At 41.8% G+C, this 16943-nt stretch overlaps 1 protein-coding gene across 1 annotated transcript; it reads left to right on the plus strand.

The window, feature by feature from the left end:
• The first annotated feature begins 3759 nt into the window (after positions 1-3759).
• Positions 3760-6554, plus strand: LOC139470092 (ankyrin homolog). The gene has a single exon (XM_071252382.1). It carries the CDS (start codon positions 3907-3909, stop codon positions 5200-5202), a length of 1296 nt encoding a protein of 431 aa, XP_071108483.1. The 5' UTR covers positions 3760-3906; the 3' UTR covers positions 5203-6554.
• The last annotated feature ends 10389 nt before the right edge of the window (positions 6555-16943 follow it).

The following is a 16943-nucleotide window of genomic DNA, read 5'->3' on the forward strand; positions in this document are numbered from 1 at the left end:
TGTATTGGACGACTAGGGTGTGTATTGGGTGCCGAGAGTGTGTATTGGATGACTAGGGTGTGTATTGGGTGCCTAGAGTGTGTATTGGATGACTAGGGTGTGTATTGGGTGACTATAAATAGCGTGTATATTGGGTGACTAGGATGTATATTGGATGGCTAGGGTGTGTATTGGGTGACTAGGGTGTGCATTGGTTGACTAGAGTGTATATTGGGTGCCTAGAGTATGTGTTGGGTGCCTTGGGTGTGTATTGGGTGACTATAGTGTATTTTGGATGCCCAGAGTGTATTGGATGACTAGAATGTGTATTGGGTGACTGGGTGAATAGGGTGTGTATTGGGTGACTAGAGATTGTATTGCGTGACTAGAGAGAATATAGGGTGCCTAGAGTGTATATTTGGTGCCTAGAATGTGTATTGAATGACTAGGGTGTGTATTGGGTGACAAGGTGTGTATTGGGTGACTAGGGTGTGTATTGTTGACTACAGTGTATATAGGGTGCCTAGAGTGTGTATTGGATGACTTGGGTGTGTATTGGGTGACTAGAGTGTATATTGGGTGCCCAGAGTGTATTGGATGTCTAGAATATGTATTGGGTGACTGGGTGTGTATTGGGTGAATAGGGTGTGTATTGGGTGACTAGAGTTTTTATTGCGTGACTAGAGAGAATATAGGGTGCCTAGAGTGTATATTTTGTGCCTAGAATGTGTATTGAATACTAGAGACTAGAGCGTATATTGGTTGCTTAGAGCGTGCTTAGAGCGTGTTTTGGATGACTAGGATGTGTATTGGGTGACAAGGGTGTGTATTGGGTGACTAGAGTGTGTGTTGGGTGCCTAGAGTGTGTATTGGGTGACTACGGTGTCGACTGGATGACTAGGGTGTATATTGGTTGCCTAGAGTGTATATATATTGGTTGCCTAGAGTGTGTATTGGGTGACTAGGGTGTGTATTGGATGAGTAGAGTGTGTATTGGGAGACTAGGGTGTATATTGGATAATTAGGCTGTGTTTGTATTGGCCTGGTTTGGTTAGCTAGGGTGGGTATTTGTTCGCTGGGGTGTGGTTTGGTTTGCAAGTGTAGGTATTTGTTGATTAGGGCTTGGTTTGGTTAGCTAGAGTGGGTATTCGGTGACAAAGACGGGTATTTGTTGGCTAGGGTGTAGTTTGGTTAGCTGGGGAAGGTATTTATTGACTAGGGCATGGTTTAGTTAACTAGGGTGAGTATTTGTTGACCAGGGCGTGGTTTGGTTTGCTAGGGAAGGTATTTGTTGATGAGGGGTTGGTTTGGTTAGCTCGAGCGGGTATTTGTTGACTAGGGTGGGTATGTGTTGACTAGAGCGTGGTGTGGTTAGCTAGAGCGGGTATTTGATGACTAGGGTGGGTATGTGTTGTTGACTAGAGCGTGGTTTGGTTACCTAGAGCGGGTATTTGTTGACTAGGGTGGGTTTGTGTTGACTACAGCGTGGTTTGGTTACCTAGAGCGGGTATTTGTTGACGAGGATGGGTATGTGTTGACTTGAGCGTGGTTTGGTTACCTAGAGCGGGTATTTGTTGACTAGGGTGGGTATGTGTTGACTACAGCGTGGTTTGGTTACCTAGAGCGGGTATTTGTTGACGAGGGTGGGTATGTGTTGACTTGAGCGTGGTTTGGTTACCTAGAGTGGGTATTTGTTGACGAGGGTGGGTATGTGTTGACTTGAGCGTGGTTTGATTACCTAGAGCGGGTATTTGTTGACGAGGGTGGGTATGTGTTGATTAGAGCGTGGTTTGGTTACCTAGAGCGGGTATTTGTTGACGAGGGTGGGTTTGTGTTGACTAGGGCGTGGTTTGGTTAGATAGGGTACGTAGTCGTTGACCAGGGCGTGGTTTGGTGAACAAGAGAAGGTACTCTTGATGACTAGAGCGTGTCTCGGTTAGCTGGGGTGAGTATTTGATAACTAGGCTGTGGTTTGGTTAGTCAGAACAAAAGTTAGAAGAAATTTCTAACCGACAAACTAACAATACACGAAATAGAGGTTATGGGTGCGGTTCTTTTCTATACTTCAACAATCTAACAACAAATCGGAATTTATGAGTATCACATTCATGGTATTCTGCGTTTGAATGATTGCGTTCATTCATTTTATCTTGGCCGAGAATAAATTAATCAATATAGAAATCTGATTATGGGTAAAGGGTGTTCAATGCCGTCCATGAAGTACGTACCCTTGTGGCTGAGGAGGGGTCACGGGTGGCCCAGTCGTCTAAGGCGCCGCGATTCGCTGTACAGAGTTATCCCTTGGGCACGCCAGAAACCTATGATTGTGGGTTCGAATCCCGGTTCGCCCCGATTATGTTTCTAGGGTTGTCAGCACCATACGTGTGCTCGTGGATTTCACCGAAGTGGTAAAGGTCTGAGACCTGCATAACTTCGGGCTTTCCTCCCACATTAAGCTGACACGCCGCGATATAACTGCGGCGTAAAACCCACCTCACTCACTGTTCCTGGGGAATGTTTAAAACAAATTCAATATAAATCGGCAGTACCTTAATATACGTGTTCAGTGTGATATTTATCAAAGATCATCTATTGTGAATAATTGATGTAATACGTACGCAATTTCAAGAACACATTTCAAAATATCGGGTAAAAGTATCAATATTGATAACGGCAACGTCTACAGCTTGCGTCATATGTCAATAAAACACGTGGAAGCGTTTATTTTTAGTATCTTAGTCGCAAAGCTGGCTTGCAGTCAGCAAGGAAAACAAGCGTCATTTCTATAATAAACAAAATTACTATATCCAACGCACAAAAACAGACAAATCTCCAATTGCATCGCCGATAAGAAATCGTTATGAATCCGATGTTATTGACAACTGTCAGTTGCCTCCTCGATATACGCGGACACGAACGGAGGGCGCAGGGAATCTATGTGCTACTCAGTCGTCTTATAGCGAGGGGAATTGACATCATCTCAGAAAAATCGATACTCGCATGCCAGTAAGGGCGTAGATATCTTCTCACGTTGCTAGGTGAGGTTTTGGCCGAGATTTCCGTGGTAACGACACAATGCGATCCATGTTTCTCGAACAACTGGTGATTATCAGCTAATGGTTTTAGCCAAAAAGTATTCCTAAATATTTAGAGAGCAAACATTTATATGTATTTGTAAAATTAGTAATCAAAGCGTTTTGAATCAAATCGACTTTTCATAAAGAAGATGAAAATAAAAACATGTTTATCGCCTATGAATTGAAATGACAATTATTATGACATAATATTGATTATAACATTTTAAGGAATGTTCATGAATGTTATATTTGTAGAGGTTTCATTTTCTCAATACGCGTATTTTTTACCTTACCCCATCACTTTTTTCAGATAATGTCAAAATCTTGGTTTTTTTTGTAAATCGCGGATAATAACTATAAAAATACGTATTCCTATCTGATAATTATGACAAACTGTCAGCGTCAATATGGGGATTTTAGGGTGAACTGCTCATAGCACTCTTCCAGCATCAGCCCATTACTGACAACCGCCACCACTATTTACCGTTATGACGGCAGCAGCCACTGTATCAAGAACTGGCGTTACAACGAGGCATCTAGGGAAGTAAACATTAGCGTCAGCATCCACCTACACATAGCTTTCCTCCCTACGTGCCTCGCTCTGGCACCGCGGCATCGAGGCTACAGGATAATTTTCATAAAACTTGATAATAAGGTATCTGCCTATCGCTTAACGGTGCGTCAGCATAGGGAGGGCGATTGATCAGCGCTTTGTCGTAATGGCGGACAGAGGTATTTTGGTTTGAGAAATAGGGATGGTTTGAGCTGGAACCTGGGACACGGGAGCGTGAGGAGAGGTACAGAGAGAAGAGATCCACCGGAGAAGACAGAGCTAAACAGGGCCGCCCCAATGCTACTCAGGACCCAAATGGCGGGTCTGGAATTCTATGATGCGGTGCTTAATAATGAGCTTCAACAACTGAAGCGTTTGGCTACTCAGTACAAAATCGATCTAAGCGCCAAGTTCGTGGAGGTAAGGAAAAAGAATCACTCTGATTTATGCCCAATACATTTGGCTGCTTACAGGGGCTACACTTACATGTTACAATATCTCATAGAGTCTAAATGCGACGTGAACCAGACGACGACGACATTGCGACGGACAGCGCTCCATTTCTCAGTACTACAACACAAGATGGCGTGCATGCTACTTTTAATCTCAGCTGGAGCCAAAATTGATGCCAAGGACACGTTTGGAAACTCGCCGTGTCATTACGCTGCCGACGACGGGTACTGCCAAATCCTCGACGTGCTCCTACGTCGTAGTGTCGACGTAAATAGTCAAGACATCACCTCCAAAACACCCCTGATGAAGGCGGTAAGGAATAATAAGACCGACGCAGTGTTAAGACTGTTGCGTGCAAGCGCCGACCTCAACCTTACGGATCGGAACTCGGACATGGCTCTTCACTATGCGGCAAGAAATGGGTGTGTTGACATTATTGACCTGTTGGTGGCTGGGGGTAGTCTCATCGATGTCCAGAACTATTGGGGGCGGACGCCTCTCATGGAAGCCGTCTGTTACAACCACAAAGACGCCATATCTCGCCTAATCATCGCAAACTGTGATTTGAACCGACGGGAATTCAAAACAGGCGACACCGCTCTCCACATAGCCATCAAGAGGAACTACACCGCCGTGGTGGAGCTGTTGCTGGCGGCAGGAAGTCGGCACGACATCTTCAACCACCAAGGAGAGACAGCCGCGTATGAAGCTGTTGTAAGTAACAAGCTGGAGGTAATCCGTCTCATGCTTATGTACAACTGTGACCTTGACGTACCCGCCAAATACTTTTCCAATGGTGTGTATAAGTCCATATTTCACTTAGCAGCAGAGAAAAGCCAGTTAGAGATATGTCGTCTGCTCGCCTCCCTGGGCCACGTAGATTACGGAGCACGGGTTCACTTTTACACTAGCTACGTTCCCTCCAGACTGTGTGAACAGGATGAGGTTCTGCACGTGCTGCGCGCGCAGATGGGCTCAGTGGTGTCTTTGCAGCAGTTGTGCAGGAAATCAATTCGGAAATGTTCAGGAAGAAACATCGCAGAAAAGGTGGATTCTTTGCCCATGCCAAGAGCACTCAAGGACTATGTGATGATGAAAGAAGTACGAGAAAGGTCAGAGCACGGAGCAAGCTTCTGTTGAGAAAGGCCAGACTTGAATCCGGTACCGTGACCTGTCGTCGCCCGCTGCACGAGACGCCTGACCTTGACCATGGACTGTCAACTTCCGGTCCAAGTAGAGTGTGATATTGCCCACTGGTTATAGTGCGAATGTGGTCAGTATCTGTGCAGGTCAAGGTGACATGACATGGCATATAGTTCAAGGTCAGACCCATTGCAAGAGTGTTCATTATAATATTCACATTTATTGAAAACGGGTACCATTTGCCATACTGATTTAAATAGATAGTTTTACCACTTGGATGATCTCAGGCTGCCTTGGTTGTAAGGGTGAAGGTCAAGGTCATTTCACCATGAGTTGCACAGGTTGTGGGTATCCCTTCTGTTGTCGTTTAGTGATCTGAGGTGAAATGCCGAATTAACGTTGGAAGAGTTTTTTAGTCACCCCGTATTTTTGTGTGTAGCTCTAATAGAAGGGGGTATGAGAACCCAGTCATGTTGAATTCATTTCTTGCATACGTTTTGCATAAGGGTTTGGGCGAAAAGTGGTAATATTGACTGAGATCTTTGAAAACATGTTGTGAAGGTGAATATGAGATATTGTGTGGATAGTATTGCCACTGATGGTAATATTAGTTGTATATAACGTGGATGACAAGGGGTGAAATGTATGAGAGTTGAGATATGGAAACCGTTGCCCTTGGGTAACATTGCCTGGATAGTTAATGTACAGTGTGAAGACAGTGGTGTATACGTGATGGTGCACATGAATATTACCGCCGAAGGTACTATGCCAATTATGTTCAATAATAGTATTGATTGATATGTTGGAGATGATATGAGTGATATGTTGATGGCAAGGATAAGTTGGAGGCGATATAGATGATATGTAAATAGCAAAGGTATGAAGACGATGGAATGAGTATGATGGAGCTGATATGGTTCATATGTTGTCTACATGGATGATATGTCAATTGATGATGGTATGGAATATATGATAGAGGTGATATAGATGATATGCATGTGATGATATGATTGATGCTATTCATGCCAGCTGATTAAACATTTTTAAATATTCCGTGGGAGGAGACTGAGGGAATGTCATTTTGAGTGTTGGAAGTTTCATATTAACGAGATGTTATATGGTTAGAATGGCAGATGTAAATGTAATAGTAGATGTTATGTGTGGACCGCATGGTTAATGTTGCTCTTGTGTGTATCAAAGAGGAATTTCAGGTACATAGGGACCCGTTAATCTGGACGGTTTCGTCCAGGTAAAATCCCCCGGATTAAGTCATGACCCTATAAACGTATCACAGATATGGATCGATATACCCCTTCTGTATATATATATATATATGAGAGAGAGAGAGAGAGAGAGAGAGAGAGAGAGAGAGAGAGAGAGAGAGAGAGAGAGAGAGAGAGAGAGAGAGAGAGAGAGAGAGAGAGAGGATGGGAGAGACGGAGAGAAAGGGGGGGGGGGGAGAGAGGGGTAGGGTGTTTCGGACTAACAGGGTTTCACTGTAACCACATTAGTTAGAGTCCGACCCTGATAATCCGGTTCCTCGCTTTCCGAACACCCTACACCTACAATGCTACATGATTCGTTAATCCGGACAAAACATAAGGTACATACCGTCCGGATTAACGAGGTTTCACTGCAACCACTGACAGCGTGAGTTTCTGTTACTTAAACGTATATATATTATGAATTATGAAGGAACTATTTCCTATATGTACGGGCAAGAAGAGATGTGGATGTGGTATATGTGTAATGTGCCAGAGAATTGTCCAGTGGATCTACTTTTTGTGAGAAGGTGATTGTGTAACTGATTACTGGACTGATAATAACTGAATGTTGTTCAGATCGTAATATCAACAGGGCAAGATGGTATTACGTTTATATTTAACAGGCTCGTATGTGGGTAATACATTATAGGTAGATATGTTGATATTGTCAGGCATATTTATATGACAGTGTTGGTGTAACCCTACACTCCTCACTATAACGCCAACGCTGAGTGGAGAATATGTCCCGGGGGTGTCTATTTTAAGTGAACGGGACATACATTTGAGCCATGGACACACGAACTTGCTAAATTGTCGTTATGGTTCTAACATTAACTGGAATTCAGGAATTGAAAAAAATGGTATTATCTTGGTTGGATGGTTTGTTGTTTTACGTCGCACTCAGCAATATTCTGGCTATATGACGGCGGTCTGTAAATAATCGAGCCTGGACCAGACAATCCAGTGATTGATATCATGAACATCGATCCACGCATTGGGGAACGATGACATGCTTCAACCAAATCAGCGAGCCTGACCACCCGATCCCGTTCGTCGACTCTTACGACATCAGTCTTAATGAAAAGGACGGGGGAAAATCAACTACTTTTATCTAGCTAATGGTGAGGTTCCAAGGTTGATCAAAAGTATTTCTTGTTAGCACAGCTATGTTTTTGGTGAGTGCTCGGACATTTGAAAATATAAAGATGTTTTTTTTCGATTCACTGATTATTTACCTTGAACTCCCTTCCTCCCAAACTACACCATAACCTTGCCTATCCGTACTAAACGTGTGGAATATAGAATCGTTTATGAGTTTGAAAGACAGGAATGCAGTATAAACAGTGTCCGTATAAAAAGGGTTTATCCGTAAGCTATGATCCCCTTGAACATAGTCGTTGTAGTAGGCTAAGTGTGTTCTGCGGATAAGGAGAAAGCGATAGGACCATGTCCGTATTAAGGAGGTTGTGTTGAACTCAAGTCTTAATTGGAGAATTAATAGGCAGGATTTTGTTTTACAAACTACTTTTTTTTACGAATGTAGCGTTAAAAATAGAAGAGGTGAAACGTGAGTACAACAGCTAGATATTGATTAATTCAGATTGATTCAATGTAACGCTTACATCGGGATACCTACTGTTTCAACGTAACGCTTAGATTGGTATAACGACTGTTTCAATGCAACGGTGAGATATGGTACATAGATGGAGTTAATGTTACGCTTACATTGGTATGCAGATTTATTCAATGTAACGCGTACATTGATATACAGGTTGATACAATGTAACGTTTAACTGGAGTACAGATTGTTTCAATGTAACGCATACATTAGTATACAAATCGATTCAATGTAACGTGTACATTGGTATACAGATTGATTCGCTGGACATCACGCATTCATTAGTGTAAAGATTGTTTCAATGTAACGCTTACTTTGGTATACAAATCGATTCAATGTAACGCGTACATTGGTATACAGATTTGGTCAATGTAACGCGTACATTGGTATACAGATTCAGATGTATAGCAGATACATCATCGTGGCCACTATAACGCCACGCTGTACTAAATGACTAGTCTTATTCTATCAATATTTGCATAATTTGGTTTAGTGATCTGTAATTACATGCATGAACATCATTTAACAAAGCAAGTATGTTCATAGTGTGTAGTTTACAATGAAACACAATGTAAATATAGGCATCCACAGGCCATGTTATCCGCTCAGCTTTGGCGTTATAGTGAGGGATGTCGATGTATCAAATACCACACCCTGAACCGTAACATCAAATAAGTGTATGTTACAGAGAAACCCGGGTACAAACCCCATGGAACCCCGAAAATCAGTTTGCTATATCCAAACAAAAAACATTACCATTCCTTAGCCTTTTGAATTTGTTAAGCTAAGTCGATTCTCTGTTATGCATGACTTTGTGACATCCGGGTTTGACTAATACATATTCATATAGTTAATCAGCGGAAATATATAGCGTATTCTATACACATATTTTAACGTTGATGTATTTGATAGTCGTATAGATATATCAAATGCCGAATGATGATCAGAAAGTCAGATTGTTTTTTAAAATGGTCTAAAAATTCAGATCGGCAGGTCGAAATCTTTCTTAAATTAAAAAAATAAATAATCCAATTTCAAATATATCTATTATTTCTTCAAAATGATAGGTAGGTATGGAAAAGGGTGAAGGGAGGAATGGGTTAAGAAATAACAACAAACGTCTCGGCTTGATAGGCTGTTTAATACAATAAAGACATTTTTAACATTTAACTTATTTCTCTTTGGCGGAATATAAAAACACCGCTTTTCATCAATGTTTGTTATCACATTAAATTTTGTTTGAGTCGGAGGATTCGTAATCCCAGTTTAAAAAAAAGTCTGGCCTATCGTAGGGCTGATCTATGGTACACCTGTGGGAAAGGAACGGAATACGACGATAACTATAAATCCGTGGGGCCATACATTCGAGTAATCCGTTCTTCGAGAACAACGGAATTCCGATATAAGACCATGTAAAGTTATACGGGGACCATGACGTTACCTCGTTTTAGACGATGGTTCAAGATAAAGGATTTCGAGTTAACAATATTTTATTGGTAGTTTGTAGAAAGGAACGATAATGTTCGTTCTATTATGTTCACGCAGCATTCCAATAATTTGCAAGAACAATTGATCTTGTCTTTTTAGCATTTGAAAAAGAGGGCGACACTAAGAAAGAAACTGGTTCATATGTGGTTCAGGATATTTCTGATAAAAATATGCTGTTTTGCAGAATCATGTAATGTTAAAGTTTTATTACATAAATTTCAATTGCATTCCTAACGGTTGAAGTGACATGTTTGAATTAGTATAGTGTGGTATTTTTAGTTGACAATCACATCTGCAACTGACCGATATATACTCTTCTGTGATTGAAAAATACATTGTTACTTTATTAAATCATTATGGACTATACTTATTGTTAAATTGTTTGAATATCAAATTGTGCTGAATTACATGTAAGACTGTTAAATTATACCACCCTTCTCTAGGCAGAGTTGCGTCCCTTAGGTCGTGCCAGAAACCTATGATTGGGGTTCGGATCTCGGTGCGCCGTTATTGTTTCTAGGTTTGTCATTGCTCGTTCGTTGCACAAAACTGGTAGAGCTGCAACGGTTAGGACTTTCTATCCATATTTATCTGACACTCCCTGAAATAGCGTTGTTAAAAAAGTATTGTTATACATCAGCAATGAATCAAAACACCAGTGGGGTACCTCAGGGCAATTGTGGGCGGTCGGGTAGCCTAGTCGTCAAAGCGTTCGCTCGTCACGCCGAAGGTCCGAGATCGATTACCCACATGGGTACAATGTGTGAAGCCCATTTCTGGTATCCCCCGCCCTGATATTGCTGCATTATTGCTAAAAGCGGCGTAAAACCATACTCACTCACTCATGGCCATCATAGAAACTCTTGTTCATCTCTGTTCAGTTGTGATTAATACCTCAGACCTATTCGCAATAGCCATTACCTCAATCGCCCATATCTCCAACGGAATTTCCCTCGCTCGTGTCAGTAATTTGATTGGCTATTTTTTGGCGCGCAATTCGAATCACACTCAAAACGAATTTTCGGCAGCGAATGGGTCCAGGGTATTTATTAAAACAAAAAGGTGGTATAATACCCTGCATTATCGAGGAAGCCTCGAGGCACGTTCAATCGATTTTATTCTCGACCCCGATTCCTCGGAGCAAGAGTGTACCAAGTTCTGGGCGATGTTAGAGGGGCAACGAGTAGTTTAAGACCAAATTTGGCTTGCAAAGATCAGACTTGAAAACTTTCACAGCAATACTTGGATTGAAAGCAGCAGAAGCGTTTCCCATCTTACCAATGTTGCTTCCGTAACAAAGTCCGGATAAAATGGCAGTCTACATTTTGGATTCGTATTAAAAATCGTTTTTCCTCTACCTTCTCACGTACCATGTATTCCATACAATGTATTATTATATTAGTCGGTTTACAAAACAATGGCCTAAAATTCAGTGCAGGCGGTCGAAAAATATCTTCTTTTTTTCAAGTTCTAGCGTAGTACTATACGTGTTATTCAACATTTCTTACTATCAGCGGTGATACAATCTCATCGGTCTCTTTCATTTCACTTAATTGTCGGCCAAACCAAATTATGTTTAACGTCTTTTTTCGAATTTCAGGTCTTTTTTTGTCGATCGGTCTCGTAAACCAGCTTAACAAATATATGGACTAGGCGTTTATATTTACCCTATTTATGCAGAAACCAGGTCTCAATATTCAATATGGCACTGATTACAAAATCCAACACTAGCCTTGTGGCACCAGACCGGGGACACATAGTTCCCCCTAAAAATACTCTTATAATACATGCTACCCAACATATGATAAGGACACGCCTTGAGTGGGCTTGTTTAACGCCGCTTTGAACAGTATTTCAGTTCTGTGTTACATGTTTGGTGCTGACAGACTTAGGATATCAATTAGGGGAATCTGAGATCCAAACCAGAAGATCCGGACACCACTAAGGGACGCAACTCTGCACAGCGATTGTTGTGGCCCCAAGATAAATGGAGATATTTCCAAGTATTTACATTTTGGTGTATGTGGAACAATATGAACACCCCAATCAATAGTTGAGTAGTACACAAGATATCAAACTTCTGTCCTATAGATATATATTTTTGATCTATGATGAATTTTGAGGTTAACCTTTTTAAGCCGCTGCTTTGTTATCGTTTCATATGATTATTTCTCAATGTTTATTGTGTCTGCGGCGACAGGATGGATCTGTGATATTATATAGTGTGGTTACTTCAGTAAAAATCGTTGTTAGTTTATTTGTTGAATGTATTATGTGGGAGACGATATGGAGCTTATAAGAAAGAAATCATAATATATAAGCTCGAAATTACCGTATTTCCTCTATTAAGAACAGGTCTCTATTAAGGGCCAGGTCAAGGCGTAAGGTTTCTCAAAAATGGAGCTGGACCTCTTATAAGGGTCAGGTCTTGGGGGTAAAGTTTTGAAAGAAGTACATCGTCGGTTGCTACAGCTAATGATTATCCCCCATTGCATTGAAAACCATACCGTTTTAAATACTAAGCCGTCCTTCTTTTCGCTTCCAAAAGGTTGTTTTCTGAAAGGGGAATCTGGACACTTATTTGCCGGATCCAACATAGAAATGAAGTGAGGACCCGCGCTCTTAATCGAGGAAATACGGCAACTATGATTTTCTTCTGTACATTACAAACGCATAGGAAACGAAACCAAAGTTGAAGAAAACCCGAATGTTTGCAGTGGTGAGATTCATACGAAGCGTATGCCCATCAGGGAACAGTGACCGTACGCTGCTTTAAATTGAGATTTCTGGAACCAAAAGAATCAGACCAGCAAATCCTCGGATCAGAGGATTTGCTGGAAAAGGTATGACCCTTTACAAGCTTATTCAAATGATTATGTGTGAATGCAAATCCGGGGATTTATTTTCAGAACCTGGTTGAATGTACGTGAGTCTTTCTGTATGTGCACTCAGGGTGATCTAGAGAAAAACGAGTCGTTGTCATGAGAAAATATCTTTATGATTTAGTTGTTTTAAAATAAATCGATTTAACATTATGGTGTTTTCTTTGTCTGTGTAATTGTGTTGTTTGTTTGTTTGTTTGTTGTTTAACGCCGCGTTCAGCAATATTCCAGCTATATGACGGCGGTCTCTAAATAATCGAGTCTGGACCAGACAATCCAGTGATTGACATCATGAGCATCGATCCACGCAATCGGGATACGATGACATGCATCTTGTCTGTGTTAACGAACGTGGAATAATCATTTACTTATTATTCTCAAACTTCTTATTTTGTTCAACATAAATGAATGCTTACTTGTTCGTTTTTAATGCTACACTCGGCAATATTCCAGCCATGTGACTGCGGCCTGTGAATGACTAAGTCTGGATCAGAAAACCAGTCATCGATATTATGAGCAGGGTCCCAGTCCGTCGGGGCACAATGTCAAGCAATGAACTAAGTCACCGACCTTGAAAACATGATTAATTTAATCGCATCTGACAGAACAGGTTGCTGAAGCCTGTTCGAACACGGATTCCCCATGGCATCAAGTACTGTGTAGCACAACTGTCGGAAGAAGCAGACTTCAAGAATTCTGCATTCCGGACAGTGAGAGAATGTTGTGTAACGCCGCAATCAGAAATATTACCACGGCCTGTAAGTAATCACGTTTGGACAAGGGAAACCAGTGATTGAAAGCATGAGCATAACACGCAATCAACCCACTCTGAACACGATCGGCCATTTTAGCTGAAAATATACTTTTTGTGGTAACCGAAAGGGATGAGGTTTGCCGACTTGCAATCAACCAAATGACACTCGGGTCGTCTGTGAAAACAGCACCTAGGCCATCACTGGCAGGGATCCGCAGTGGAACCAGTTTCGTGCACGTGACTATCACATGACACGTGACAACATGGCGCCTGACTTGAGTGGCTGGTTTGTTAATGTAAATAATCGAGTCTGGACCAGACAATCCAGTGATTAATATCTTGAGCATCGATCCACGCAATTGGGATCGATGACATGCATCAACCAAGTCAGCGCGTCTGAAGACCCGATCCCGTTAGTCGCCTCTTACGACAAGCATAGCCGCCTTTTACGACAAGAATGGGTTGCTGAAGACCTATTCTACCCCGGATCTTCACGTGTCTCGTCTGTCTTGAATAGGTGACTGTTCCAAATGTATCCGTTTGCTTTGTTTTCAAACTGAACTTAATACCTATTTTTGTCTGTAGCCGTTTTCAAAAACAGTTGTCATACTTTATGAACTACATGCGGTGGGATCTGGCGTGAGGCGGTTTACAGTGAAACAGGCAATATTGCTACTCCAAGGTGCATCGCAGAGAGCGGAATATGCCCAGTTGATTGGTTGCACTAGTGGGACCGACACCAGGTGTCAGGTTACTGGCATGACGAGTGTCAAATTTAAAACCAGGGAGGCTATGCAAAGGTATAAAATAAATTTACAGTCTCCCTGCTGAAACAGACTGGCTATACGTATAACACGCGTTGAGTCTGAATATTGCTTCCAGCTGTTTCACCAGCGTATTGTAACAGGCCTATAAAATTACCAAATTGCAGTGAGGTTTGATGTATGACGCTGCTAATATATCACTCTTGAAATATCCCCACTGGTGTCTGTCGATTAAACGCAGGGTATCGATTAAAGGATGGGTAGTTTATATGCAAGGAATTCTCCCAGTTATTATCTTTCCTTTTAAACGCCCAGTAAAACGTGTCTGAAAGAAATGTAGGCAAGGGTGTTTAATCTGGGAAATACAATATCCTTGGTGTTTGGGCCATGTCACTATACAGCAGAATTGATAATTTGTATCAAGGCCTGTTGTTATATACTGCATTCAGCGTGTTCAGCAAAATTGATATGAACAAGGTCCAACACTATTTATACGACAACCATCACCCCTAATTAGCTTGACCACAGGAACCAATTTATAGTCACCTCTGACCATAAGCGGTCCAGTACTGTTGGTTTGGCTTGTTGTTTAACCCTGCACTCGGCAATATTCGAGCTATATGAGGGCGGCCTGTAAATAATCGAGTCTGTGCCAGACAATCCAGTGATTGATATCATGAGCATCGATCCACGCAATTGGGATCGATGACATGCATAAACCAAGTCAGCGAGTCTGAAGACCCGATCCCGTTAGTCGCCTCTTACGACAAGTGTAGTCGCCTTTTACGGTAAGCATGGGTTGCTGGAGACCTGGGGCCATATTTATCAAACAACTTACGTAAAAGGCGACTATACATCTTCAGGGCCCGATCCAGTACTGAGGACAGACTAGTCTCATGTAGGATTTGATTTTTTGTTTGTTGTTGAACACATCACTATGAAATATTCCATCTATATGACAACAGCATGAAAGTAATTGTTTCTGAGCAAAACAAGTGATTGATAAAATGAGCAGCCATCAGTGCTGTCAGGATACGTTGACATCCTATGACCAGCAGATGTTACTTAGGACCAGCGTTAACAAGGCACACATGGTCACTACATACTGATGCAGTCAAACTATGCAAGCAGATATATACCTTCTTACAGTCAAATAGGCTTTCCTTGTGTTCAGATGACATAGCCAGAGAACATCTGGGTTAGAATTGTTATTCAGCAACCCATGCTTGTCTGAGAGGCGATGATGGTTGTCGAAGAGGCGACCAACAGCATTGGGTGGTCAGACTTGCTGACCTAGTTGATGCGTGTCATTGTATCCCATTCAACATTGATGCTCTTGATGTCAATCACAGAACTGTCTGGTCTATTTCCATACTTTCCTCATATAGCTGGAATATTGATGAGAGCAGTGTCGAACAACAAACAATCGGTTGACATTCCTGGTACACACCTCACGTCCAGTACTCAACACCTAAATAAAACTACAGTATTTAGATCCCAACAATGGTGAAGCTGGAGAGGCTGACCAACACAGCTACACAACCTGCCTGGGTACCCAGAGCAAGATGCCAGTTCCCTGATCAATTATCAATATCAGTGTAAAACCACATTACTTTAAATAAGCTAGGTGTAATACTGTTTTTTAGAGTATTTATAAAAGTGGTGTCTGTTTGATTTGGGAGGAAACACCAAATAGATCTCTATCAAATAGTATATAATTCTGGTCAAAACCATGAGTACATTCTGATGCCAGTCAGGGATTCCACCCAATGGAAGATCCTGCACATCAAAGGACACATCTAGCACATGAATCTCTGCCCAGTGAACTTAGGAACCTTAAACAACAAGGCCACGATGAGGGAATGGGTGAGGTGAAATAGGGTTTAATGTCGCGTCCAAGATTATTGCATTTATATAGGGACATACATGCACGTGTGTGTGTGCGTGCGTGCGTGCGTGCGTGCGTGCTAGTCCAGACTGATGCCGATTTATGGTGCTAGCCCACTGAGATACCATGCAGCAATTTAACATGAATACCCCACTCAGACATAGTATACTGACTCAGAGCCGACTAGGTCTTGTTTTAGCCCCGTAATGCCAAGCGTAACAAGGGTAACAACAAGTACCATCTTTTAACATCTTTTGGTATGACGCAGCCGGGGATTGAACCCTGGACCTTCTACTCTCTGGATGGAAGCTCAACCACTAGACCACAGATGCGGTCATGACGAAATGGGAATGTATAGAACATATTAAGATAGCCTTATAGTACCCGTAACTTGGTAAAAGAGTAAGTGATTGAGCTGGGTTTAACACCACATGAACAGTATTAGTTATACCACAGTCATCTTAATGTCATGTTTAACTGACTATAAAAGTTCAGTTTCCATCCTGACCAAAGCTGGAATTTCCAGGCTCGATCGTAAAGCCACCAGTGACTATTAAGAGTTATGTCCCACAAACTGACCAATCAGATTCCATCTCTCATGTCACTTGCATCCACTGCAAACAGGCAGCACCCAGTCAAGATGATCTGATCGATAATCAAGATCTAAATTGTAATAAAACAGCTGTTACCCCACAAAGTGCATTAAATCACTTGAGCACCTGGATTAAAAACATGAAAAGATTTGCAAAATATTTGTCGACACTCAATTGAAAGCACACATGCTTTGCAAATCCTGCAGTCACCCAATATCTGTACCTGGATATCCATGTGAATTACGAACGGGATGTTGAGTTCATTACGAGATTATGATTGGACTATGCATAGACTCGTTAGTCCAGCCGAAATGTAACTCCGGAATTCTAGCCTAGTTCGGCAAGGGTGGAAACTGGACTTTTGTAGTTAGTTAACAAACTCTCTTGCCTCGGGAAGATGTCATCAGATCTTAGATGTTTAGTGGAATCCATGAGCTGACAAGCCTTGAAACACAATCATTGTGAATATGGATTTGAAACCCGATC

This window comes from Haliotis cracherodii, unplaced genomic scaffold (genome assembly GCF_022045235.1).
Source record: "Haliotis cracherodii isolate W230 unplaced genomic scaffold, xgHalCrac1.p SCAF_20, whole genome shotgun sequence".
Lineage (NCBI taxonomy): Eukaryota > Metazoa > Mollusca > Gastropoda > Lepetellida > Haliotidae > Haliotis > Haliotis cracherodii.